This window comes from Rhamphochromis longiceps, linkage group LG4, assembly GCF_057381845.1.
Source record: "Rhamphochromis longiceps isolate RC_006_pf linkage group LG4, R_longiceps_female_GT1.1, whole genome shotgun sequence".
Classification (NCBI taxonomy): Eukaryota; Metazoa; Chordata; class Actinopteri; order Cichliformes; family Cichlidae; genus Rhamphochromis; species Rhamphochromis longiceps.
The window spans coordinates 9,468,014-9,494,871 of NC_140560.1; the positions used below are offsets into that span (position 1 = coordinate 9,468,014).

Sequence of the window (26,858 nt, forward strand, 5' to 3'; positions counted from 1 at the left end):
AGACTTCAAGGTTTCCTTTTTGATGGAGCTTATAGTTAGGGCTTGATCAGGTGATCCTGAAACCTGCCCTTAGTTTTGTTGCACTGAGTGTTTTTTTCTTCACTCTCTGTATATTTATACACCACTTTGCATGTGCATTAGTTGTTATTAATCCCCCCACAGCGTGTCTTTTGTCCTGTCTCCCTCCCTTGATCCTCAACAGATGGCTGCTCCTCCCTGAGCCTGGTTATGTGGAAGGTGTCTTCCTGTTAAAAGGGAGTTTTTCCTTCTCACTGCCCCCAAGAGGTCGTCTGATTGTTGGGGTTTTCTTTCTATTATTGTAGTGTCTTTGCCTTACAACCTAAAGTGCCTTGAGGTGACTGCTATGTAAATAAAATTGAGTTTTTTCCTCATATTTATAACATAGTTTTTGTATAAACAAATACAGACCTGTCTGTACCTTGTAATTATTTCAATAGATGTCAGATAGTCGGGTGTATTTTAGGTGAAATTGTGTGTCGGAGCTGAAGTGTTGCCCTCGTTCTCTTCCTGGAGTTCTTTCGATATAAGTGGCACCTCGCGTGTCCAAATTATTTTACACTGTCATTTGCTATGTCATTTAAAGCTGTGTCGCTTTAAATATTTTTATAGGCGTCTGGGATGTCAGACTAGATTGTTCCAAGACTGAAGCCCTTATCCTTCAGATGGATGACAAGCCAAGCTTCCACACAACTTACAACGCCAGAGGCAACCTACAGTCCACACAAATGACCCGATCTTTGGAACATTTTACAGATGTTTCTACTTTGCTAGAAGAAAAAAAGCAGTTGCTGGCTATCTCTGCCCAGCCCTCTCCATTTTCTTGTCTATCCATGTCAGTCTGTCTGTCCAAAAGCTGACATGCACTGCCAAGCCCCGCACCCATAAACTCTGACCGATTTTCTCATTTGCAGCTGTCTTAAGGAGACTGGGAGGTGTTTTCAGTTTTATGGATATTGACTCCTCCTCTGCTCTTTGATCCTGGTTGTCCACCTTCAGAATGGAATCTATCAGCTGCTTGTAAAACCCGGTGACAGCTCCAGACAAGTAGGCCCGATGTAAAAATGCATGTACTTTTATTGTTCACGTCTAGTCTTACAATAACCAGGTCTGCCAATCAATCACTCTTCCAGTCAGTCAGGGCTCGAGATGAAAGGGTTTTTGCTACTGGACCGCACACAGTTGGGCTTATGATATGCTTGTTTTTCATTTACCCTGATTAATAGGGTGAAAAAGTGCACGTGTGACAGCTGCAGTCTCAGAGCGCTTTGTCTTGTCTGTGCTCACACTCGTCAGCCTCGCCTACTCTCAACAGCTCACTCAAGGGAAATGTCCTTATTGTCTATTAGCTTGCTGTATGTCCATGTGTTTACGTGTGTGTGAAAAAGGTCCTGGGCCTGTCATCAGTCAGATTTACTACAGCAGTAGCAACAGAGGCAGAGGCAGTGTAGCGATGGCAGGCAGGGAGGGGCTATATGGGCTGGGATATAAGGAAGCTGAGCATGGCTCGGTCCCTCGGGGCCTGCTCTATGTGTGAGGATGTGTGTAATGTGTGTGCGCTCAGGTCAGCACCTCGCCCACAGCCCACTGATGATGTCCATGCCTGATGATGTCATGCTATCGATCAGCAAGGCGTCTGTTGTGGGATTTGGTGTCAGTATCTGGAGAGAAGAGAAGAGAAGAGAAGAGAAGAGAAGAGAAGAGAAGAGAAGAGAAGAGAAGAGAAGAGAAGAGAAGAGAAGAGAAGAGAAGAGAAGAGAAGAGAAGAGAAGAGAAGAGAAGAGAAGATACTGGTGGAGAAAGAGCAACAGATAAAAGCGGGGAAAGGGAAGCTTGTGGATAGATAGAATGGATAAAATATGATTTAAAGTAAAACTTTATCAGGCATTTTAAAGAAAATATTTGAAAATTGAAAGTGACTCAGCTAGCCTGAGGCAGTTCACTCCATGGCCTGAGGGCCACTGACTACACAGGCTCCATCCCTTCTTGTTTTACAGAGAAGGGCAGAATGAAAACCCCTGAGGATGTCTTTGTATTGTTGTATTGTACTGTTGAATATATAGTTAGAGATCCGAGATCTATCTATCTATCTATCTATCTATCTATCTATCTATCTATCTATCTATCTATCTATCTATCTATCTATCTATCTATCTATCTATCTATCTATCTATCTATCTATCTATCTATCTATCTATCTATCTATCTATCTATCTATCTATCTATCTATCTATCTATCTATCTATCTATCTATCTATCTATCTATCTATCCCTGTCTGTCTATAACAATGGGTTCACTGTACTCAAATGGCCTCTGGATTCCAAAGAAATACAACAGAACGGCTGCTTGTCTGTGGTGTCTCAAGCTGTCCGTGTTCATTTCAGAAACAGAGTATAGCTTAGCATGAAACCTGGGCGATTTGATTGCTCTGTCTGAAGGTAGCCCACTTATGTGCTCTATTGTGTAACTTCCAACAGCAATTCAGAGGGCTACCTGTGTCTAGGAAATTTCAACTGTCTCTGGGAGCCACCCAAGATGTGTTTTGTCCTTGTTTGTAAGCATAGACTGTGCTATATACATTAGATGGTTTCCTAGGCAACTAGAACCTGCAATGTCTGCTACCAACAACCAACCCTTCAGCTAAAAAGTGATGTGCGACAAGCGAATCACCTCCTGTGCGGACATCCCTTGAGAAGCCAGAGACGTTACGCTCTCGTTTTAAAAACAACTTGTTAATCACAAAGTGGCGACGCCCTAAAGCATGCCCAGCTTCATGATCTATTTTACTCTAAATAGGATCATAATTTACAGCATGAACATCATACTGGATTGAAAAAAATTGACCCCCCCCCCAAATAAAACCCCTAATTAATAGATATACATAATAGATGTTTCCTTATGTTGTAAATTACAAAGAAAACAAAAAATTTGACTGCATATCTGAAGCATGTCCACATAGGCTTAACCTTTGGGACCACGGGGCGACATCAGTCTTTTAAAACCCGCACTGACAGGTGCTACTGAAAAAGTCTTCTCTCTAATGTCGGAAGGATCAGTGTTGCTACTACTTGTTATTAAATTCTCTCCAGGGAGTCGGTGGTGTTGCATTTGGCTGTACACGTGTCACAATAGGTTGAGTCTGAAGTAAAGGACATCCAACATGAAAAGGTGAAAGGGGAGGTGGTGGCCAGAGTGCTGTCTGAACATACAAAACATCCTTTTAGCTCAGTTTTTGGTCTCCATTGAGTCCCGAGGGAACATTAGCAGGCAGATTTTCCACTGACATGTATGTATGGTGTGGTTATAAATGATTAAGATTCAGAAAGAATAGATAGATAGATAGATAGATAGATAGATAGATAGATAGATAGATAGATAGATAGATAGATAGATAGATAGATAGATAGATAGATAGATAGATAGATAGATAGATAGATAGATAGATAGATAGATAGATAAAGTATGAGCATGAAATAATGAAGTAGGCTTCCATCTCTGACTTACAGTGGTGAAGTGTATCAAGCCCTTTAACCATCCAGTGGGCCCAGGGGACTTGTGTGTAGGAGGATTACAAACCTTACTGCCAGCTCCGGCCATCATTTAAACCTTCTTCAGCATCTCATGCACTTCTAATCGATGCGTTGCCAAGCATTAGCATCACATTAACAGTGTGAATATATAGACTTCTGCATTATTATAAACATTCACTGCAGTTACCTCGTACCATCAGCCCGCGTAGCGCCGCCACCCTGCCAATAATGACTTTAATGAGCATCCTCCTGCGTGATAGTGGGCTTTTATGAAGTGGGCAGAAAGCATGAAATATACAGTAGCTTGTTTTATGGATTTGTGTCCTCTGGGTTTCCCTCCGATGCCTCGGCATAGCACGGCACCTCCATCACATTGACAGTCAGTCGGTGGGCTGAGCCGTGCTGCTGAAGCTGTATTGTGTAGGCTTGTACAGTACAGTTAAGCTACAAGCTGCTGCATTAGAGCTTGCAGACTCTGATGTGTGCTGCACAGAAAAAGAAGAAGAAGAGGGGGAGGAAAAAAGAGTTTTTCCTTCATCTCCTCCTCCTCCTTTTCCTCCCCTATCTTTCACTATCCGCTTCCTGGAACCTGCCCATGCAATTGGATTTAGTGTCTGTCTGTGTGCCTGGCTTGTCTCAGCCCTCTCTCTCTCTCTCCACTGCTCCATAGCACTCCACTCTCCCACTTTACTGCCCCCCTTGGCTCGTCTCTGCATTCTAATAGGACAATAATGCAGCCAGTGTGGTCCACAACTACAACACTACATGACAGTGCAACAACAATAGAGCTCCTCCAACAGGCTCACTGCCGACTGTGTATTGAGCCGCTGCTGCTGCTGCTGCTGCTGCTACTGCTGCTGCTGTGGTGTGTGTGGATTATTCCACGTCTGTTTACATTCGTGCACGCGCAGTGTGATACCCAGGTCTGTCCGTACAGTGACTATTTGTATTTAGATAAGGGGGGCTGAAAGAGGGAGCAGAGACGAGGGACGGCGAGACAGTCCACTGTTTACCCTCATCGATTGAACTCCAACCACCACGCCTCTCGTTCACATTCCTAGCTGGTTTTTTGCCTCTACTGCATGTGTTCATTTTATGTGTTTCCCCATCCATCCATCCATCCATCCATCCATCCATCCATCCATCCATCCATCCATCCATCCATCCATCCATCCATCCGCTCTCAACAAAACCCTCCTGACCCTCTGCACACTTATCACTGCTCCGATTGCCCTGTGCTGCTCCCTCTGCATCTGCTCCACGTTCAGCTGGGGAGTGGGGAGCTGGCCGGGTAATGGCTGTAGAAACGGCCTAATAACATTACAAGCTGCCATAAGAGTGGGGAGGGGTCAGGAAGGGTGAAACGAGGGAGGGGTGGGTGGGTTAGCGGGTGTACTTATGAATTGCAAGGGGTTGGTGGGGTCTAGAAGGGTGGCTGGTTGTGAGTGAGGGATGCGGGTGTGTGTGTGGGGTGGAAGGGGGGAGGGGCAGGTGCATCACTAATGGCTTTTTAAAAAGGTTACAGCATGTCGCTCCCTCTTCATAATGGGGCCCTGGCTGTGCTGGAAATGCAATTTCCGGGAAAGATAATGCAAGGAGTGAAGGGGCTGCGTGTGTGTGTGTGTGTGTGCCGGGCAAGAGGTGGGTGGAGGGTTGAAGATGGGGTGAATGGGTCTGGGGGGAGGCTTAGTGTGTACCTTGCGCTTATATTCAAGTCAAAGAAACAGAAAGGGAGTGAATGAGACGGGGGGATGAGGGGGAGAGAGGAGGTGCAGGTGTGAAAAAGCACGGGGCTTATGGAGGTGTGTGCATGCATGCGTGGGTGTGCATGTGTGTGTGTGTTTTGGGGGATGTGTGTTGGGGGGGTGGTTACACATTTTCTCGGATGTTCAGATAAAGCAGGAGAGACGGCGGGAGATGGGCATGAGAGGAGGAGGCGTCGAAGGTGGAGGAAATGCCGCATGTACGCTGGAGGAGATACGGGGTTTATCTGTGTGCTGTGTGCAGCAGCATCAATACTTAATGAAGACATTATCTGCGGACACTGTGTCCGTGTATCTAAACAAACATAATCCTTCAACCCCTTCCCCCTCCACCCCTCCAACATCCTGAATGGTTGGTTAAAGCCAAGTATACTAATTAACCCCACTCCACCGCTGGATATGAGTCTCAACTTTGCTTGATTGAATCTTCCTGCTTTTCACCGGGCATCTGTAATTGCTAGTCATGTTAGAGGGAGGATTTAAGTGTATACATTATGTTCCTGTCGGCGCTGCACACTTTGCTCAATGCTGTAGTAATACTTTCAATTTATTTCACACCCTCTGCACATAACACAAAATCAATACCTCACAGTTATGTGTAATTTCATTGTGTCAGCCTGTAGTTCTGCCTGAACAATTATAATTTAACTAAATTAATATTGAGCTGACATCTGGTATCAGTGCGTGTGTGTGTGTGTGTGTGTGTGTGTTCAGCATGAGTGTGCCCGCCTCTGTGCATTATTTTTCATACATAAATAAAAGAAGAGACTGAGGATTGAGAAGCAGGAACTTAATAAGTTTCTCTACACCTGCTCTGTGGCTTATTTTCTATAGAAATTCAATACAGCACCACACACACACACACACTCACACACATATACCCACACTCTCACTTTCTCTCCCCTCCCTCCCTTCCACGTCTCCCTCTGTTCCATCATGACTCATCCGGCTTGTCTCTCCTCCTCTCCTCCACTTAACCACGATGATGACATGTGCAACTTCCTCAGTGCAGCAGCTCAGCTGACTGTGCCTCACCTCCAAACTGTCAGGGGGAAACTGATGCCCCGAACCTACAGCACCCGCTTTTAGAAACAGGCCCCATATCCCGGCAGATGGGAGACAACGTGGAGTGGGACGGAATTTGAGATTCGAGTGGGAATGCCCCCATCGTCTGCTTGTTATAGATTTTGTGTGGTGCCTCTCCTCTGCCTGCTCGCTTGCTCGCCCTGCTGTAATCAAAACTACAGGAGTGAGAATTCAAATCAGGTTCCACGGCAACACTTTAAACACACTCAAACACACAACGAAATAAAAAGCAAAAGACTGAAATAATTATTGTGAAGATATTATTTTATTTACTCAGTTGTAAAATTATTCTGTTTATAGTTTTGGAAATAAAATAAATAAATAAAATAAAACCTGCTTGAAATGCATTCGCTGCATAAACCTGGATAATAGAAAGTTTATTCAAGAAAAAACAAACAAATATTGTTTAGTGCATGGAACATTTAAATTCCAAGTGGAAAGATGTCAAAAGAACTTGTGGTATCGTACAGAAGACACACAGCTTGATTTGAAGTCCCTGCCATAAAGAGTCATGCTGAAATGTTTGCAACAATGTAAAATTCATTCATAACGTAACTTTATTAAAATCAGGACCGGATTTCCTGGCTAAAAGTAGCAACTCATTACATGAAGGCAACCATTTCAGAAGGCTTGTTACTTCCTGTAGTGACAAATAATCCAGCAGTGAGCTGAAGATGTGGTTGGACTTTATACAACTCGTGTATCATATGATATGAATGGCTGTGTAAGGTCCAGCACAGTATTGGAGAACAACCTCTCAACAGTAACACGTTGTCCGATACTCTGAGGTTTGTGCACTTTTTTCATTTAAATATTTAAGAAAATATAAAAGCAGATGGAATTTGTGAGTCTTCTGACTCACAGCGGTTGTATACATGTGCCTGTGGTCTCTAAACAATGCTCAGTAGAAGCAGCCTGAACCAGTTTTTGGTGATAGTTGTTGTAGCCTCAGTTTTCTCTTCTTAGGTGGCAGGAGAAGTACCTGCTGTGGTCTTCTGCTGTTGTAGCCCATCTACTTTGACTTCAGTGCATTGTGAGATCATCTTCTGCATACTTAGGTGGTAATGAGTGGTTATTGAGTTGAGGCCATTCTCCTCTGGCATCGGAGAACTGTTGCTCACTGGATATTTTCTTTACAGACTATTGTCTGTAAACCCAAGAGATGGTTGTGTTGAGAAGCAGATCTGCAGTTTCTAACATACTCAGACCAAATCTAGCACCAACAGCCACGCCAAGTCCAAAGTCACTTAAATCACCTTTTTTATCCATTCTGATGCTCAGTTTGAACTTTAGGAGGCCAAGTTGACCATATCTTCATGCCTAGAAGTGTTGGGCTTCTTCCATGTGATTGCTTTGTGTTAAGAAGCAATTGATCTTTCAAAAATGACTGGTGCCTGTATTCTTGTCATTGAATGCAAGATAATAAGTGTCTAAATGGGCAGCAAATATTTAAATATATATTTATGTTTGCAAATATTTAACCCTGTAAGACCCATTATTATATATTTATTATATTTTTTTGTATCGCATTTCGATACATTGGGCATTTTGTGCAACTTTTTGTAACAACAAAAGACAAAAAAAAAAGTTTTGTCCATAACATTTTGAAATTATGGCAAGTACTGATCATGTTGATGAGATAGAGGTCTCAGAAACTCATGTATCAAATATGATAAAAAGGGCATAATAGGGTTAAAGATCTACACTTTCTCCCATTATGTAGAAGATGTGATGCATAGTGCGGTTGTGTTTTTTTGCTGTTTGTTGGTTTGGAAAGAGAAAAACTTGAAGATCTCTCAGCCTTGTGCACACTGCTCACACATGTGCATAAATCTGAAGCCCGACAGGCTAAAAATAGAGATCATTTAAGGTTTAGTGATGGGTCACCTAAATTCACTAAATTACTCAATAAATATTGATTAACCTTCACTTGATATCATCTCCTGAGCAAATGGTCCACATTTGCCCATATGCAACTTGACTGTCCAGTTTTACTGACTCGGGAAGGAGATAAAGGATCAGTTGTGTTTTCACCTTTGCCTCTCCACGTCATGCATATTTGCGAAGCATAAATCAGTTAGACGGCTTCAGCCTTGAATTTTTAATATATTTTCTCTCTGTTGAATTGAAAGATGTTGATTGTATCTATCAGGATCATAAGCATAAATCATCAGACTCCTGGAAACAATAACAAGGACAGTCACTGTTTCAGTGTATTTCTTTTCCACTTATGCAAAAGAAGAAGAAGACAAAAATGACATGATTTCTCTCTAAGAAATCTCTTAGTGCACATTCTGCAGTCATATTTTTTGCGCACTCATCCCCAGCATGCAAAACCCTCTCTGCTCCGAATTGGTATTAAAGCGTTTGGTCACCCCAATCACGTTTACCTTCAAACCCAAAAGAGCTTTCTGGTTGAAAATAAAATTACCAAAAATTACAAGAAAAGCTTTGCGATAGGAATGCAGAGAAGAAGACAGTGGAATTAAAATTCCCAGCAAACTAACAGAAGGAGTTGTGCTGCCCACACTAATGAGGCCTGTATGGGCAAGAAAAAAAAGAGACAGAAAGATGCTGCAGGTGGGATTTCACCAGGAAACGGCACCATCCTTTGAACCTCTCTTACTGGGATGTTTGGTAGTCATTTACATTCAGTCAGGCAGTTAAAAATATATATATTTATTTATTTTTTAGGAATTGCAGGTGCATCTCTCTAAAAGTCTGGAGAATTGAGCTGGTTGCAATTAGCGTCAGCTGTACTGTAAGGTTTCTTTGATCAGCTTTCCGTGGATAGTGTTCCATGTTTCAGGGCCCGAATTTCCCTCCAAAAAGAAAAAAAGAAAAAGAAAAAGAAAAAAAATCTGTCAAAAAAGAGCCACTCGCAGTGCAAATCACACGTGCAGAGTTGCAGAGCGCGCAGACGCTTACGTATAAGCAGTACTTACCATTATCTGTGACATTAAGGAAATGGATGCCATTATAACTCATTAGCGTGCACAGGTGCAGATCTTCTCATTAGAAACTTTGATTGTTCCTTTCATTTCATGACACAGCTTGAGATGTCTCTTCACGTCTGGAGGATGAATGCTTTGTTGGAGCCGACTTTGTGCTCCCTCCCTTAATATTTACATGTCTGTGATGTACAACGCCATCGTGTGGATTTAACCCGCAAACGCATGCACCCCTTGAGAGTGGCCAGTCAAGTGTTGTTAAAAAGAAAATGAGAAAAAGCATACTTTTAAATTTTTTTGAATTTAAAGTTTCATATGGTTTTCTTTCATGTGGTCATTCCCAGCACGCGTGACACCGTAGTTTAACTTCCTTTCATTCATATTTAATTGATTCATTTGAACATATTTTAAATAAAACTCTGAAAATAACTGGGCTAAAAGATTATAATTCCCCTTCACAATCATTGAGCTCCATCTCAGGTGTGTGTTGGAAAGGAACGCTTTACCCCACATGATGGCAGTACTGAGCCTGCCGTGTCACACAGCTTTAAACAGACTGGGAATTTATGCCGAATGAGACTATGTATGTATTTGTTTTCGGTTTCTTTTTTTCGAATATTTTAAAAGTTGTGCTGTAGGTTTAAAAGAACACTTTGCAGACTTAACAGTTCAGCAGTCATGCGGAGCAGCCTGTGAGAACAGTTGGAACAGCATGTCCCCTGATGATGTCATTATTAAGTGGAAGACTGTGAATAGTTTCTGGAGCTTGATGCGTAAAAACAAGTCTGAACATCACAGCCTCTGAATTACTCATATATGCCAGTGATTCTCTTAATATCTTTCTTAAATGCAATATATCTGATATCCTTGTGTTGGAGTTCCTGCATCATAATAATGTTGCAATTGGCCAATCACATTTTGTGATGTCATAGCCTTGCAAAGTGGGGATAGAAAGCAAAAAACAAAAGGATAAAAAAGGCTTTGTTTATCTAAAACTCCTTTCTGGAACAAATTATCAGCATTTCAATTGTTTTATTTGTTCATTTATACAACATAATGATGTCATGTTAGTCAGATTTACATTATTCGTGTTGGTTCGCTTGTGAAAGTTTTAACAGCATTATCTAATGTCTTGGCTCCTGCTAACCTAAAGCATTGATCAGTTGCATTGTTGATGATCCTGGATCAATGATGATGTAGGAACAACACCAACGTGCGGATATCTCATCAGATCGTGCCATATATATTCTGTTACGGTGCTGGTTCATAAGAAAGATGGCCAAGGGTTCAATGAGGTCAGTGTATGTGCGAGTAATCCCTATGAGCCATACTTTAAGGCTTTTTCTCTACTCCTGGCTTTATAAATGTCAATGAAAGTGGATAGCCTAACCCTGTTAGGAGGGGTGCCCGATGCTAGCTTAAAGGTGGTCTTAATGGAAGAGAAGCTAAAACAGCATGTTTCAGACAGTGGATGAGGTGTGTGGCTGCATCAGCTCGAGATAAATAAGGGTTATTTTGAGCTGTGAAGTATGCAAAGCCACTCTAGTAGAGGCCACGAATAAAGCAGGATGAGTTCCCTATGGAACAGATGGAGGTGGAAATTAGCCAACTACCGCAGGTCTGCTTCGTGACACTTTAATGTTACTTTAACTTACAACTCAGCAGCTAGACATTTTAGAGAGACATAGGGCACCCTGTCTGCAACTGATTTCATACATTTATTCAAAAGTAACTTTAGGTAGTAAGATTTTATATTTAAAAAAATTAAAGTCGAGAAAAATTACCTTAAAACTTCTCTCATTTTGATTACATTTAAACAACTACTTCACTTTAAAACTTTAAAAGCATAAAAGAACATTTTTTCTGTTCTAATGTTTAAACTTCTGACACCCAGTGAGACTTATCAAGAGACAAAGGGCCTAGGTTATGTAGAGTTAACGATCCAGTAACATGATTTTTAATGATAATGAACATAGAGACATGCTGCTGGTAATACTGCTAAGTACTTTCTGTCAAGTAGAATGTTGGATGTGGGACTTTTTTCATTGCTGTACTGACACATTTGTAAAGAATTTGTCATCTGGAGATATACACCATGTGTATATGGGAAAGGAATGGGAATAATAATGTAGTAAGTCGTGACTAATCATTTTAAATGAATCTGTACCTTTTGTTATTAGTTTTTTCTTTTAATCAGTGATACTTTGGCTCCATGTCAGGAGATCAGAAGATACTTTAGGAGTTGAGCTGCATTTATAAAATACAAAGAAGGGGACAGAAGGCTTTCTAAAAAGCCCTGACGTTATCACTTTTTCCCAACAAAACGAAATGAAATGCAGTCTCAAACCATGACAGAGTCTCCACTGTGTTTTACATGGCAGTTCACTGTTCTAACTTTCTCCTGACCTCCTCTTTATATATTGATAACCTTTTTAACCAAAAATGTAAAATTTGGAGCTATCACTCCATAAGACCTGCTGATGCTGATTTTTTCGTCCAGTTTTTGTGTGACTTGGCAGCCTTTTCTCCCCGCTTCCTTTCCTCAAGTCAAAAAAAGCATCCTGTTCACATGCAAAACAAATGCAGCAGCTCTGACACACAAAATCACCGCCAATCACTCTGAGAACACAACAGCAAAACAAGAAGTGCAGACTGACACAGACAGCTTTTCTTATTTCAATATCCATTTATTGTTCTCATCACACAAATCTTTACAAAAACAGAGGGTTTGCTGCATCAGGATCAAAGGAAACACGGTCCTGCCTCTGAGTAGCAGATCTGAAGGAGACTGGTGCTTTTTATTCACATGTCAGTCAACTGTTTGTTGTTTGATTTTTAAACATGTGTTACCGAAGACTTTACAGGAAAGTAAAGCTGCGGCGACGGCAGTCGAGCCGGTGGAGAATCCGAGTCTTCGTGGCGGGCGTGTTTACCTTTCATGTTTGATTGTGTCTCATTTGTGCATTTTGGATCACAGAGGATTCACAGAGAATTTGGACAAATGACAAATTCGCACTTGCAAATGAAATTACAGCCAGTCACTGCTTAGAAAACACTTTCGTTACATTTTGTCATCAAGATTATCTTAAGGCATTTCTGCTTCACTGGGACATTGAAGACTGGAAAGAAATGAGGAAACACATGAAACAAAGGGCCATCATGCAGCAAAGGTCACATGTCTGACTCAGCTTCACAAAGTTGCAGGTACACTATGTGGTATAAGTAGCCCTGGCTCTCTGAGCCATCAAAATGTCACAGTTTTGATTATTTATTTATTTGTTTTTTCAGTGAAATCAAACCTCTCACAAGTACAAGATGCTGATGATAATGAAGCTTAGCATCCATCAGGGAACTATATAAGGGTAGTTTAGCACATATTCTCAATGGTCAAACACATGCTTTTGGTTAAGTAGAAGCTATAATGAAAAATAAAATCTACTGGGTGCTAGATTTGGATCTCCAAAAGATGGTCATTTTTATTTAGCTGAGCACAATTAAAAAAAAATAAAATGAAGAGAAGTTATGTTCTTTTTGTTTTAATTTCCAAAGTGATACCTATGACAGCCACATAGAGTGTGAGTGGAGCGTTCGTAAGGAAGGTTAACAAAAAACTTAAAGATATGTAGGCTGATGGAGGATTTAGTTGTTGTCACGCAGTCTGATGGCGTATTATCACTAATGTTATAATGCTAATGATTAGCCAGAGAGGCACATATTTACAACACAGGCCTATCATCAGAAAATTGGGCCATCTTTATCTTACATCCACATGAATGGGGAACCAAAAGCGATACATGCCTTTCCATCTGCAACAATTATTCTTTTCTGGGACCTTGCGGCTTTATTACACAATAGACATGACATTGATGAAGTCAGATAGAGCATTCGAGAAGGGGTAGTGATCAAGGTGGGTTGCAAAGCAGCTTGCAGAAGTGCATTAACTGCAGACAGGCTACACCAACTCAAATAGCATAAGTCGGATCAGCTAATGTGGAATAGCATGAGGATCAGCTGATCTGCTGGTATCATGAATGAGTCTCACTTTATGCCAGATAATTAAGACTTAAGAGCAGTAAGCTCCCTTCAGTGGGGAAACCTCTGGTAACTGTAAAACTGGTCCAAGTAGACAGCAGACAAACAAAGTTAGCAGCTGGCTGGTGATCATAGTAGAGCATAGTAGAACCAAAATAGAAAATATGCCCATTCATCATTAATATTACACCATTCATCAAATTAAAGCTCTTAATCTGTTAAGTTGGATGTGAAAGCTGTTAGATAAAATATTAGTGCTAACTAGAATGCAATAATTTGTGAAATGTGTGTTCACAGCTTGACCTATTGCCTTGAAAAAGGAAAAATAGATCTCTTAGGGTGTTTAGATATCTATGCTTTAAATTTATGGCCCCACTATAAACTGTTGACCTGTCTGGGATGTAACCTCACTCTTGCCCCATCACAACTGAAAAGTAGAGGATGGATGGATGGATGATCAAAGCATGAAAAAAGGAAAGTGAAAATGGCCTAATAAAACTCAGAAAGTCAGGATCACATAGTGTCTGATGTCAGAGTAAAATGACTTTTCCAATCCAGCTTTATTCAGTCCAACAGACAGACGCAGCAAATTGAAAGTGGTTCAGAGTGGTTCAGCACGTCTGCTCGAATTCTCCATCATTGTAACAAAAACAAGATTTTCCTTCAATCGCCACACAGAGTCTTGGTGATGCTCGTGTAAAAATCACACTCTCAATAGAAAAAAGAGCTATGTACAATATCTTACAGGTTCGGTGTTAGAAAGTGGGGAAGAGGAGAAGGAAAGTACAGTAACAAGTAGGGGGTATAAGTGTGCTTGTGCATGTGCGTGCTTTCAAATATGTTAGAGTTTACGTCTGTAAAACGAGGTCTTCTGTGCTTTGTGTGTCTGTGCTTGTGTGTGTGTGTTTGTGTGTGTGTGTGTGTGTTTGTTTGTCCAGCAGAGGGAAACATTTCACAGCACAGTGATGGCATATTAGCCTAGATACAGACACCACAGAGAAGAGAGATAAATGGAGAATGTAAAAAACAAAATGTATTTGTAAAGAAAGGAAAAGCAAACAAAGGCAAATGAAGAGAACAAAAGACAAAAGTGGATCGTGAGGGAGTGTGCAAATCAAAATCAGCAAAACTGTCACGCCACACGGAGCGCTTATGGCAACCACGCCGTATATACACAAACGTCAGTAAATCAATATATCAATAAAATCTCAGAAATAAATCACAGTAATTACACGACGCAGCCAAAGGAGACGCCACTTCGGGATGAGCGATGCTGTTCCACAGTTAAATGAAAGAGACATTTTTTTTAAAAGTCAGTTGGCATCACAGAGAAGTGTCCTGTATGAAGGCTCCTCTTCGCAAAAGAATACAAAAAAAAAAAACAAGCAAAAAACAAATATTTGCTCCTGAATGTGATGCACTTAATTTGGCTCACTGTTGTGCCACCTGCATTCGGGAGCTTGGGTTTGTCTCATCCAATGTGTGTTTCTGTTTCACATTAGGTTTTGGCAAAATTGCAACCATCTGAGAGCGACGGAAAACACAAAGTTGATAGCCAAGTGAAGATGTCTGTACCTTCATCCTGTTTGCTTTTGTCTGGTGCTTCTGCTGAAGGATAAGAAACGGATCCTTTGATCCTGGGAAACCTCATGTGAAGCTGCTACTCAACCCTGGTGGGTGCTTATGCGTGTGTCTGTGTGCACGTGCATGGGATGAAATAAGGAGAGCAAGTGTGTTTGTTTGTGTGTTCATATGGCTTGCTAAAAGGATGTTTTGTACGGGTAAATCTCAGCAGCACACATTTCCTCAGGTGGGTTTCTTTGGTCCAACACGGCGCACGTCAAAGCCGCGTCCTGAGAGCTCACCATCACCTTTCGGGTTCTTTCCTCAAACAGGCGTGCGCTCGTACGGTTGGAGAAAAAGAAGCAGCGGACATTCTCAGTGGTCACCGTTTGATTTCGTTTTTGTAACAGAGCAAACCACTGCTGATGAAAGTGAGCTTCATGTGATTGAGTTTATATACATATAAAAAAATTAGTTACATTTTTCAACATGAAAAAAAAGGAAAGAAAAAAAAGATGTACCTGACTCTGTACTTATTGATCAGAGCTTTACTTTACTGGTATTCCAACAAAGAGAAAGTCTTTGAAGAGTTTGCCTATCGGTTCCCCGGGGGTTGAGAGGGCAACGGGGGATGTGTGTGCTGTGTATCATGTATTAGGAGGGGTGGGGGGTCTAGACCTGCGTGGAATAGGAGCGGTGCAATGTTGTGTACCGCCCAGCCGGATGGGCGGCGCATTGTGGTGAGTGCTGCTCCGACTGGTCTAGACTTCGCTGGAAATGGAGCGAGACGGTATGAGGACATCGGGGGTGGCGGGGAACCGATAGGGCTGATGGTCATGTGATCTCTGTGAACGGAGATCCCCGCGGAGTCTGCAGGGGAAAGAGAGGAGTGAGAAAGAGAGAGGAGGACGGGGCAGAGAGGAGGCGGAGGAAGAGAGAGAAAAGTGAAGAAAAGAATAATCAAGAGCAATGTACAGGGATGAGTGGAGGACAGAACAGATGTTCGACAGAGCAAAAAACAGAAATAAGGCAACAGATGGTGGAGATAGTGTTGGGGGGGGGGGGGTGACAACGTTGGGTAAAAAATATTCAAAGCTGGTTAGAATGGTTGGACGTAGGTGTTGTAAGGTGGGGAGGAGGAGGAGAGTGCAAGATGCTGAAGGAGAGTGAGGGACAAGGGAGCAGATTGAAAGGAGAGAGGCAAGGTGGGAGACAGAGGAAAACAAGGCAGTCAGGTGAGGGTTAGAGACAGTGAGAGACCACAGAGGACGCACGATATTTTTCTAAATGCTTCACCCCTGAGAGAATCGCTTTAGAAAATGCAGCGCTTTCGGAGAGCAGATATAACTTGAGGGGATCGCTTCCACAGCTAAGACTATTTTCTTTTAGCCTCTGCTGACTTCACAGTTTCCCTTCAGCCAAGTGCTCTGCATTATATCCAAATGGTAAATAACACTTGGAGTGTGTCAGCCAAACTGCTGATTCACCTCAAAGACACAAGTGGCTCTCTCTATAAACCAGATAACGTGAAAATTTGTAACACTGTGGGATTTTTAGGAGTAAGCAGCACCTCTTTCCAAAGCAAACATTCACACTAGAATTTGTTCCATCCTCTGACTGAAACATAACCGTGGCTCATTTCACACCACTAGAACAAATCTCACATGCGTTCTTATCAGGGTACAACAAGCCTCGCGTGCGCAGAGATTTAAAGGATTCACTTGGGTGTTTTGCTAGGACTGGGCGTGCGGGTGGGCTTGGAGCATGCATGTTTGAATTTGTTCTTTTTTGAGGAACAAAAGGAAGGTCACGGATTCAGTTAAGAGACAAGGGGTGTGTATCTCAGCCCTTCTGTGAGCACAGTTGTGCCTCACACCCACCCCCGCCCCTTACCTGAGGGCCACTTAACTTTTCGAGTGGACTCTCCACGGAGGGCAGTGTCACCATCGGCATGCCCAGCATTGACTCGGGACGTTGGGGTCGCGGTGGAGGAAGACCGGGCTGCAGCTGTTGGAAGTTGTTAATCACACAAGTCACCTGATGATAGAAACCAACATAAAGAGTAAACTGGGACCAGAATGAGACACATGAGAGAAATTGACCATTTGTCAAATTCAACACCTAATCAGATTGTTCAGTAACAGCTTAGTGGATTTTCCTGTGTGGCAAAATGGTTTACAAGGGCTTTGGGGGAAAAAAGGACCGAATTATCAAAGAGCATGAATGTTAAAGTTATTTTGGGCTTTGGATAAAAACTTTGAACTGTTCTTTTTCCAGTGTACATCTTTAATGGACAAGTTTAAATATTGTTCTCCAATCCACACGGGGTCAAAAGTACTCAAACATACTCAGATATCGACATACATTCACTTAAATCTTCTAATATGTGGTACGAAAGGTTCTTGTCTTTTAACTTGACATGGTCACGGCATATTAACCTCTCATTAGTGATCATGATTGACTACAACTGGTTCTACAACTTTTCAACTCAACATAAAAAGAATTTGACAGTACTCTCTGGATTACTCGATACTCAGAATGGGAAAGTCCACGTGAAAATCTAAGAATGAGAATTACAGATTTACACAAGTTGGGAAGGTCTCAACAACTGCACCATCAGTTCAAACATTTCTATGTAAATGCAAGTTATTTGGATTTTTCCCCACCAGAAAACCCAACTGTCACCCTCAGCTGAGAAGAAATATGTTAGGATATTCAGGAACAACCAAGGAACCACCAAGGTTCCAAGGCATGACCTGGAAACTGCTGGAACACCAGTGTCACTGTCCAAAGTGATGTGGGTTTTTTCACAGCCATGGACTAAGACAGTGCTAACCAAGAAAGAAGGCCCTGCTCCAAAGGTGGCACTGTCAAGCTCAACTGAGACATGCTGCTGCCCACATGGCAAAACCTAACACTCCTGAAGAAAGGTTTTATGTTCAGCTAAAGTAAACAGCAGTGGCGTTTGCAGGGTTACTTAAGTTGGACTACCTGGTATATAATGTTGTGTTACCTGATTGCTAGCGACACAGCTATGTTAGCATAACATTAGCACAGTGAAGCTGGAGGATGAACGCCAACTTTCTTTCCACTCGATAAAAGTTAATGTGAGGGATTCTGGTGATTAGGGACAAATGCAATCGCATAGCAGGATGCTTTTGACCAAAACAGGCGCAGCTTGATGACATCATCAACATGCGCTATCGCGATAGAGCTATATAGTCAAAATCTCTATTGTTGGCCAAATTTATATCGTTTCTATCGTATATCGTTTATATCGTCCACCCCTACTAAGAACACTCCACCAAGCCTCAGGCATGGTTGAGGTAGCATCATAATCTGGGGTTGTTTTGCTGCTGGTTGTATTGCATTACATTAGATTAGAAAAAATCCAAAATAAAGTCAAACATTTGCACCCAATTCTTGCTTTTTAAAGTCATTAAAGAGTATCCTAGAAAAAGAATATATCAAAGAAATAATTAGGAGTCCAAAGTTACCATGGCATTCATGCTCATGATGAGTGGGTGTAAACTGCAAAACATTATCAGGCACCGCTAACTACTGTTAGGTCTGCAACTTTCAGTTACATGATTTTTCATAATTTGGGGTCTCTATGCCACTATAATAGGTTTGAAATGAAACACTCTGTGTACAATTGAAATTGAGACTCTCAACTTTGATTCAATGAATTATACAAAACATTTTGTTACCTGTTTAAATGTTACAGTTATTTTAAGGAGTAACCTAGAAATTCACTTAAAACAATTTTATAGTCAGATTAAGGTTATTTTTCAGTATTTCTTTATCAGTTAGGCAAAGAAAATGTCTTGAGTAATTTATTATTGTGGTACTTGCATTGGGAAACTGTTATAGTGGACCAAAGCAATTGGTCAAAACAAAACCAGATACTATAGTGGGAAAGTTAGAACCAACCAAAGCATGACTCATGCCATGAAAATGTAAAGCTCGCCAGGTATAGTAACAGTAACAAAAAGGGGTGTGGTTTAAAAAAATGGTTGCTTGACTTCTGCTACTGTGGTGCAGCATATTAAAATTGCATGTAAACCTATTTCCGAATGTCATTTAATCTGTTGAGATATTAATGTGGTCTTTAATCATCTGATTGATATGTAGCCCATTAATGACCATTTTTGTCTTTTTTCATAATTAAAAGCACCTAACAGGACATTTTTCTAAGACACATTGTTTTAGATTATGAAGAAAGATAATAAATTACCATATGAGACATTACACAGCTGTTTTCACAGTGCTCTCAGGGGCAAGTAAGCTCGTCTTTACATGCAAAGATGGAGCGCTTAAAAAACTGAGAACATGTCTTTCTTTTTTAATCTATTTGTCTGCCTGTCTCTCTGCTCCTTCTATTCTCTCCTCACCAAAAACACAGCGATGGCTCCCCCAGTGAAGAATCCCGCCAGGACATCAGCCCAGTGGTTGCGGTACTCAGCCACTCTGACCACACCGACTAGCATGGCGAGACAAAGCAGCGTGAGGCTGATAGTGGGCTTGGTGAGCCGCGTGCCTTTGGTTTTGAACACCAGTGTCACGTACATCTGCAAAGAAGCATAAGGGAGGGAGCGCACAGTAGGGTGCAACAAACACAGAAAGCCACAAAGAGCATGCAAGTGCATAAGATACATCACTATTTTAAACCAGGTAATAAGACGTACAAGAGATTTTCTTCCTGTAATTGGCTGGTTAAAGTGGACCTATGTAGCTTGTCCTTACTTTCTCTCATTATATATTCAGCTACACTAGTGGATGGTCATATTAAACACAGCATTTACCTAATCATAAGGAGAACTAATCATAAGAAAGTTAGCTTAAAAGGGAATGGAGCATAAAGCAGGTGAACTGAGGAACTGCACTAAGTGGCATAGCATAGGATAAGTTACAAGAATAAAAATACTGAGATAAAAGTGAGCATATTATGCCACCTTTAAAGTTAAAGTACCTGTTAACTGTTTCGACAAAGGGAGGAAATATATAATCTGAAATTTTGTTCAGGCTAAACACAAATCAAATTTTTGAGGTGGCAGAAATCAGCATAAGTATCCACTTGATTACATCAAATAACAGCCAGTGTTATTTCTTGTTCAGCGTGGTAATGATTGTTTACAAATGACAAATACAAACTGGTAGAAACAAACTAATCAGTGTTGAAATAATTGGTAGGTGGTGCCTTTTTAACTGAAGGCAGCATTTCTGCAAATGTTTTTGTTAAGGTCTGTTTACTTGCATACATCCTTGTTTTGCTTAAATGTGAGTGGTAAAAGGTAAAAAGGTTAAATTTATATTAGTGCTGTCAGCGTTAATCTTGTTAAAATGACCTTAACTCCATAACTGCATTAAAGTGGCAAATCTCCATTAGCGAGTTATCGCGGATAGCCTGGTGCGTGGGGCTGCAAGGCCGTGGTTAGCTCTTTAACGCGTTAGTGCCGTGCAGCCACGTGTGAGTGAGAGAGAGAGATAGATAGATAGATAGATAGATAGATAGATAGATAGATAGATAGATAGATAGATAGATAGTAGGGGTGCAACGATATTCGTATCGATATTGAACCGTTCGATACAGTGCTTTCGGTTCGGTACGCATATGTATCGAACAATACAACATTTGTAATTTATTTTATCAACTTTCCTTCTGACGATGCTGTCTGTGTTGAGCGCTCAGTGAATCTGCGTTCGACTACTCCGCCTAGGCTGCACTGTCGAGCGCAGATCCACTGAGCGCTCAACACAGACAGCATAGTCAGAAGGAAGAGCGCAGGGCAAGCTAGCAAGACAGAAGTTAAGCTCTCCTTGCAACATGGACCTCCCCCAACCTCAATCAGATCTGGCGTTTGGAATTATTTTGGTTTTCATGTGACGTATGACCCTGAAGGTAAGCGAGTCATGGACTAAAGTAAAACAGTATGTTGGATGTGCCATGCAATGCTCAATTACATGGGTGGGAACTAGTGTGTTAGCGCAGTAAGCTCGTTAACGTGTTGGCCGTCTAGCCCCATGCACGGGGCGATCGGCGGTAGCTCGTTAACGGAGATTTGCCGTGTTGTGGCGTTAAGGTCATTTCAACGAGATTAACCTGAAAGCACTAGTGAGAACACAACGAATATGACTGCACATTTACGCCGACATCATCCTAGTGCAAAGACAAAAACAACAAGCATGCTACTAACTTTAGCCGAGTCATTTAGACAGCTGTTAGCACATGATTCTCCTTATGCTGCTGAGAATATAGCCCAGAAGAAGCGGATAGTATAGCTTTTATTTTGGAAAGAGACATTTCTCTGTAATAAACTCTCTTTTCCAAAGATGAGTGATTCCTCAATCAGATACAGGGCTCGCAATATCGCTAGCCCGACGTCCTGGGGCTAGCGATTTTTCCAGTCGGGCTACCAAAATCTATCTCTGCCCTGCCCGTCGGGCTATTGTAGGAAGGAAAAATATATGTCAATGCTTTTGCATTCTTTCAGAAATTTAGCTGGGTAATTATATCATTGGCATCGGTGAGCCACTGTCAATATGTGACATATTGAAATCGTGTTTGAATTTGCGCTTGTTTTTTGCTTTCACTTTGCAATCGCGCGAACTGTGTATAGAGAGCAACAGCACTGATCTGTGAGTGATGATAATTTGTGCACCAATTCCTCTGGCATCGTCTTATTAATCGTTAGCTTACTATGCAAACATGACAAGTGAAATCTCCCGCAGCAAGCTTAAACATGTGAGAGGTTGATCGCGCAGAGAATCGCTGAGCTTATGTGAGTGCGTGTGTAAAAACAGCAGGATATATATTTTAGTTCTGCTGAGCCAAATAAGACAGGTCAGGGTGAAGAAGTGACAGCCAAAGAAAAGCTTACCACAAAACGGAGAAGTTATGACAAATCAGACTATAAGGCAAAAAGAAAGTGCAGCTTTATGGTTTCATGGACAAAATAATTTCTGTGGCTGCAATATGACGAGCTAAATAACCAGGGCTGCACATAAGTGGTCCGCAGGTGCGCATTCGCTGTCAAAATAAAAAACACGCACAAGGGTTAGGGTTAAATTTAAAAACTGTACTTTTGAGTTAAAATATATATTTATAATTTTAATAAATGACAAATTAAAAAGGCATGAACATTTTTTTTGTATCGAAAAAATATCGAACCGTGACACCAAAGTATCGAACCGAACCGAACCGTGAATTTTGTGTATCGTTGCACCCCTAATAGATAGATAGATAGATAGATAGATAGATAGATAGATGGATAGATAGATAGATAGATAGATAGATAGATAGATAGATAGATAGATGAGCACTCGACTTTGACCGAGTCAAAGTCCAGACCTCAACCCAAGTGAAAACTTGTAGCAGGACTATAACAGAGTGGTGCATAAATGAGTGCCCACAAACCTCAAATAACTTAAGCAAAGTCCTAAAGAAGAAAAGAAAACACTTATTTCAAGTAGAGATGGCACGATACCACTTTTTTATGTCCGATACCGATACCGATATCATAAATTTGGATAACTGCCGATACCGATATGAATCCGATATAGTGTTTTTTAATCAACAAAACTGTTTTTTTAATATCTTGCTGCATTTTGTATAAGTTCATACTCAAGTTTAAAACAACAACTACACTAAAGCTATTCTGTTATACCTGTATGCAAAAAAAAAATATTTCATAGTTCAGCAATACTGATCAATCTAATAAACTTAAACCTACACCATCCTCCCTATTCTGGTATTTTAAAGAGTACTTAGCGTAAATATTAAGCAACCTAACTAATAGGGTTCCAACTCCCAGCAACAACAAAAATAAATAAATAAAAAATAGGGAACCACCCCTCACACTCCACCTCATGATGCTTAATCGACGTAATCAACTTTAATTTGATGCAGTGTGAAAAAAATGCACAGAAATCAATTATTTTTCAAGAAATATTAAATAGATTCAACATCTTTCTTCAACAAAAGTGCAGACTGCACAGATGGTACCTTTCCAAAGGAAAAAGTACTATAGCTTACTAGGGTATATATATTAGACTTAATAGTCACTATATACTATATACAGTAATTGACTTCTATTCATTTTACATCAAATTAAAACTTTGGGTGTCAGATAATTATTTATTAAAAGCTAGACATTTTAAATGAGAATAAGAAAGAAAAGTATGTCTTTGTGCCCCCTTTTCCCTGTTAATGCCCTATCGGCCCCCCTGGCTAAACTTTGCTAGATCCGCCCCTGCACAGTTACCAGCCGTCAGCTATGTAGAAAAAGATCCTCGAGTAGAAAGTAATATTAAATAAATTCTAACGACAGCTTATCAAGCTTAAACGTGCTGCTGTTGTTCAGCCACTGGTTTCCTCTTTCTGGTGCAAAGTGGGCCAAAAACAAACCAGAGAGACGGACTCACTCGTGACAGAAAAGCAGATCAGCTGATCATTAAGCAGTTTCATGATTGAAGTAGCAGCAAGAAGAGGCAGTCGCTTGTTAAGCTTAACGCAGGAATGCTTTACATACATTCAGAGATGGACTTACACACTTGCTTTACTTCTCTCGGGGATAACTTTGTCGGAGATGACATGCCGGGTTGCTAGCGAAGCTCCAAATGCTATCCAGACCACCGACAGGTCCCGCATGCCACAGCCGCTCTATCACATGATGCATACTGCTCCGACGTGCTAACGTTCTGAGGTGAGTTACGGCGTGTTGCAAGTTTTGTGAGGTGCTTTCATGATATTTAATGGATCGGATTACATTTTTTATTTTTCTCCGATATCCGATCCAGTAATTTAGGTCAGTATCGGACCGATACCGATACGTAATATCGGATCGGTCCATCTCTAATTTCAAGTTATGGATGCTAAAAGCAATTCAACAAGCCATTTTATTGCCGTTTTCCACAGGACCCTATGTAACTTTCCTTTTCAAATGACTGCATTCTTTAATATGTGATGGTCTTCTTTGATTTCATCCTAATCTGAGATCTAGTGGCAATGGTGTTCACTAAAAACAGAAAGTTTGGCATGGGCCTGAAATAACACAGTAAAGACAGCAGGTGGGCTTCAATTGCTAGAACACATCTGAAACTCCCGTTAAGTCTTAAATCTTTACAGTAGCAATATCACCTCCAGTTTTGTCCAACCTACCACTGTGTACACTGCTGAGTAGATGCTGAGTGCTGCATCCTTAGATGGGAAGGATTTACGTGCAGACATAACAATCAGTGGGTTGCCTGTGCAGGCCCGTCGCTCTGTGATGTACTGCATCGTGGACTGGCAGCCTAATGCTGTGTAGTTTGGTCGGCAGGCAGACAGGAAGTGAGGCGTCTGGTTTCCTGTCACTACCTGGCCGGCATTGGCGAAAATGGTCGTGGTGAATAGACCAAAGGCATAAACACCTGGACAGGACAAGAGTGTAGAGAAGGGGGAATTGTGGAAAAGTTAATAAGCAAGCATATATTTTATTTTTATTAAAAGAAAATATAGATTTTGAAAGAGACACACGTCACCAGGTGATAAAAGTAGTAAATGCTTCTACTTCAAAGAGCCCCAACACATTATTATGTGTGAAATTGCAACAGAATCCTCCTCCTCAGCTGATTCAGCTCAAGATGCAGATTGGTAGGCTTCTTAATATTCATGGGAGCCTTACTGCCAGGATCCTGAGCAATCTACCTCAAACATTATGCCACATTTGATCATCCAATTAACAGCTTCATGTGCCAGCTGTGGCTGACAAACAGCAGGTCAGGTTTTTCCAGTTCAGCAATTTCTTTCATAATGTTAAATGGTACTTTTTATTCTCTTTTATTTTTCATCATTCAATTACACACTTATGAAGCACTTATTTATAGACTGAGGATGCCTGTAAGTGAGAGCCCCAATGTTAAAAAAAACAAATAAACAGATTAAAGCCTGCCATCGAGCAGTGCTGGGTCCAACACATCCCAAAGTAATGTGTTACTGCACTAAATTCAGTAATTATATTACGGTTACATTAAAGTCATTACTTGTGTTACAAGTTATCTGCACGCTGAGTGGATACCCTATATATGAACGAGCCCATTACCATTTACCATCAAACAAATAGCTAGCCAAGAACCCAAAGTGACGTTAAATCTTACTGCATGCTGACCCCAGCCCAGCAGCCAGAGTTTAGTCTTGCCCAGGTAACGAAAGCAGTGATGAGCAGTCAGTCTTGCAGCATTGTAGCATTAATTTCTACCTGTTCATGTTTCTATAGTAGAACATGAACAAGTAGAACTGTGGAAATCACTTTAAACTCTCTTTAGGTTGTTTTTCAATGCTGAGTAATTAAGTAACAAAGTAGATTAAAGTTCATCCAGAATGTTCTCACAGTGCTTCACTTGTTCCACATTGTGTCATGTAAAGCCTTGTTCCATTATATTATACAGCAATTACAGTCTCAAGTCTTTTGGAATGTGATGCTACAAGCATGGCATACCTGTTTTTAGGGCAGTTTCTTCTTTGCAGAACTACCGAAAAAAATAGAAAAAATACACCCAGTGGCTGTGTGCTTAGGGTAGTTGTCCTGTTGGAAAATGAACCTTCACCCCAGTCCTGAAGCCAAGAGTGCTCTGGAGCTGTATATCATCATGGACGTCTCTGAACATTGCTGCACTCCATGTTCATCTTTCCCTCAACCCTGACTAGTTCTCAGTTCCTGCTGCTTAAAAACATCCCCACAGCATGATCCTGCCACCACCATGCCCAGTGCTTGGTGCCTTTGTTACTAATGGTCACACGCCGCAAAATGTGGACCAAGTGAAGTGCTGTGAATATTTTGCACTTTTAAGAAAAGTAATACATTACTTTGTTGAAAATGACTAAGCATTGCCCAGTACCTCAAAGTCTATGTGATGTTTAAACAAGTCAGTGTCAGAATACAACAGGTAAAGAGAATTCATTACAAGTGTTTGTTACAACTCCAGCTACCTGCACACTGCACCGAGCTTCCATCCTTTTGGAGGAATCGTGACCTGACACTGTCCACAGTTTATATATGAAAATGGTTAGAAAGATTTAGATGTGTCACTTCAAAAGCCTGAAAAAGGGACTGTGGAAGACACTACAGCATGCTCACCCAAGAAGCGTATTATGCGTCTCAGTAAGGGGTTGAAGTAGCAGCAGTCTGCAGTCACAATGGTCTTCTCCTGGGTTCCCTCTGCCTTGGTGAAGAAGGCGCACAGCTCTCCAACAAGAATCTGGAAACACACAAAAAACATAGTAGCCATGGTTCCATCCATCCATCCATCCATCCATCCTCTACTTTTCATTGTGGTCCAGATCACAGCGGCGGCAGTCTAAGCAGAGATAACCACATGGGAGCCAAAAGCAACCTCCTCGGTTGCCTTTGTCACAGGAGGGATCCTAGACATAAAACCACCTCAGCTGGCTTCATTCAATATAGAGTAGCAGCTCTAGCCCCTTCAGAATAACTTGCATGCTACCTAGAAGGCTAAGCCCTTCAGAAGAAGCTAATTTCTGCTGCTTTTATACAGTGTTATTCTTTTAGGGGTAATTCAGATATATACATATAAAGGAGAGGACTGGAACATAGATTGACCAGGCCATCTACAGACACATCTTCACATTATGTTTTGGTAAATCTTCAAAAATTGTTTTGTATAATATCACTATAATTTTTTAAAAAATACACTCCAAATACCATTTCTAGGTGCACCAATAGTACTGGGGGTTGTGTGTGCATAGACCAAGTTTAAGCATGCCATTTGTGCATGACTCCATTGTGATCCCTGTAGTTAGTGAGTCAAAGTTACTACCTGGTTTTATTTTATTTTTTCTTTATTTTTTGTGTTCCTCTTGTTCTTCCGGTGTGGTTTTGTGGTATGATGTGCCATGTTGTCCTGATAGGGGATG

General features: G+C 41.2%; 1 protein-coding gene across 4 annotated transcripts in view; it reads right to left on the bottom strand.

Moving 5' to 3' along the window:
- Positions 1-12,043: 12,043 nt before the first annotated feature.
- plppr2a (phospholipid phosphatase related 2a) overlaps positions 12,044-26,858 on the bottom strand; it is a 203,943-nt gene continuing 189,128 nt past the window's right edge. For 2 of the 4 annotated variants that reach the window (XM_085403148.1, XM_085403147.1), the window contains exons 4-8: positions 26,062-26,182; positions 24,105-24,355; positions 19,339-19,515; positions 16,854-16,981; positions 12,044-15,814 (exon numbers count right to left, since the gene is read on the bottom strand). In XM_085403148.1, coding sequence (XP_085259274.1) covers positions 15,706-15,814; positions 16,854-16,981; positions 19,339-19,515; positions 24,105-24,355; positions 26,062-26,182 — 786 coding nt within the window. In that variant the 3' untranslated portion in view covers positions 12,044-15,705. Of the gene's footprint in view, positions 16,101-16,837; positions 16,982-19,338; positions 19,516-24,104; positions 24,356-26,061; positions 26,183-26,858 lie in introns of all 4 variants that reach the window. The other 2 variants (XM_085403150.1, XM_085403149.1) reach the window with 2 other exon arrangements.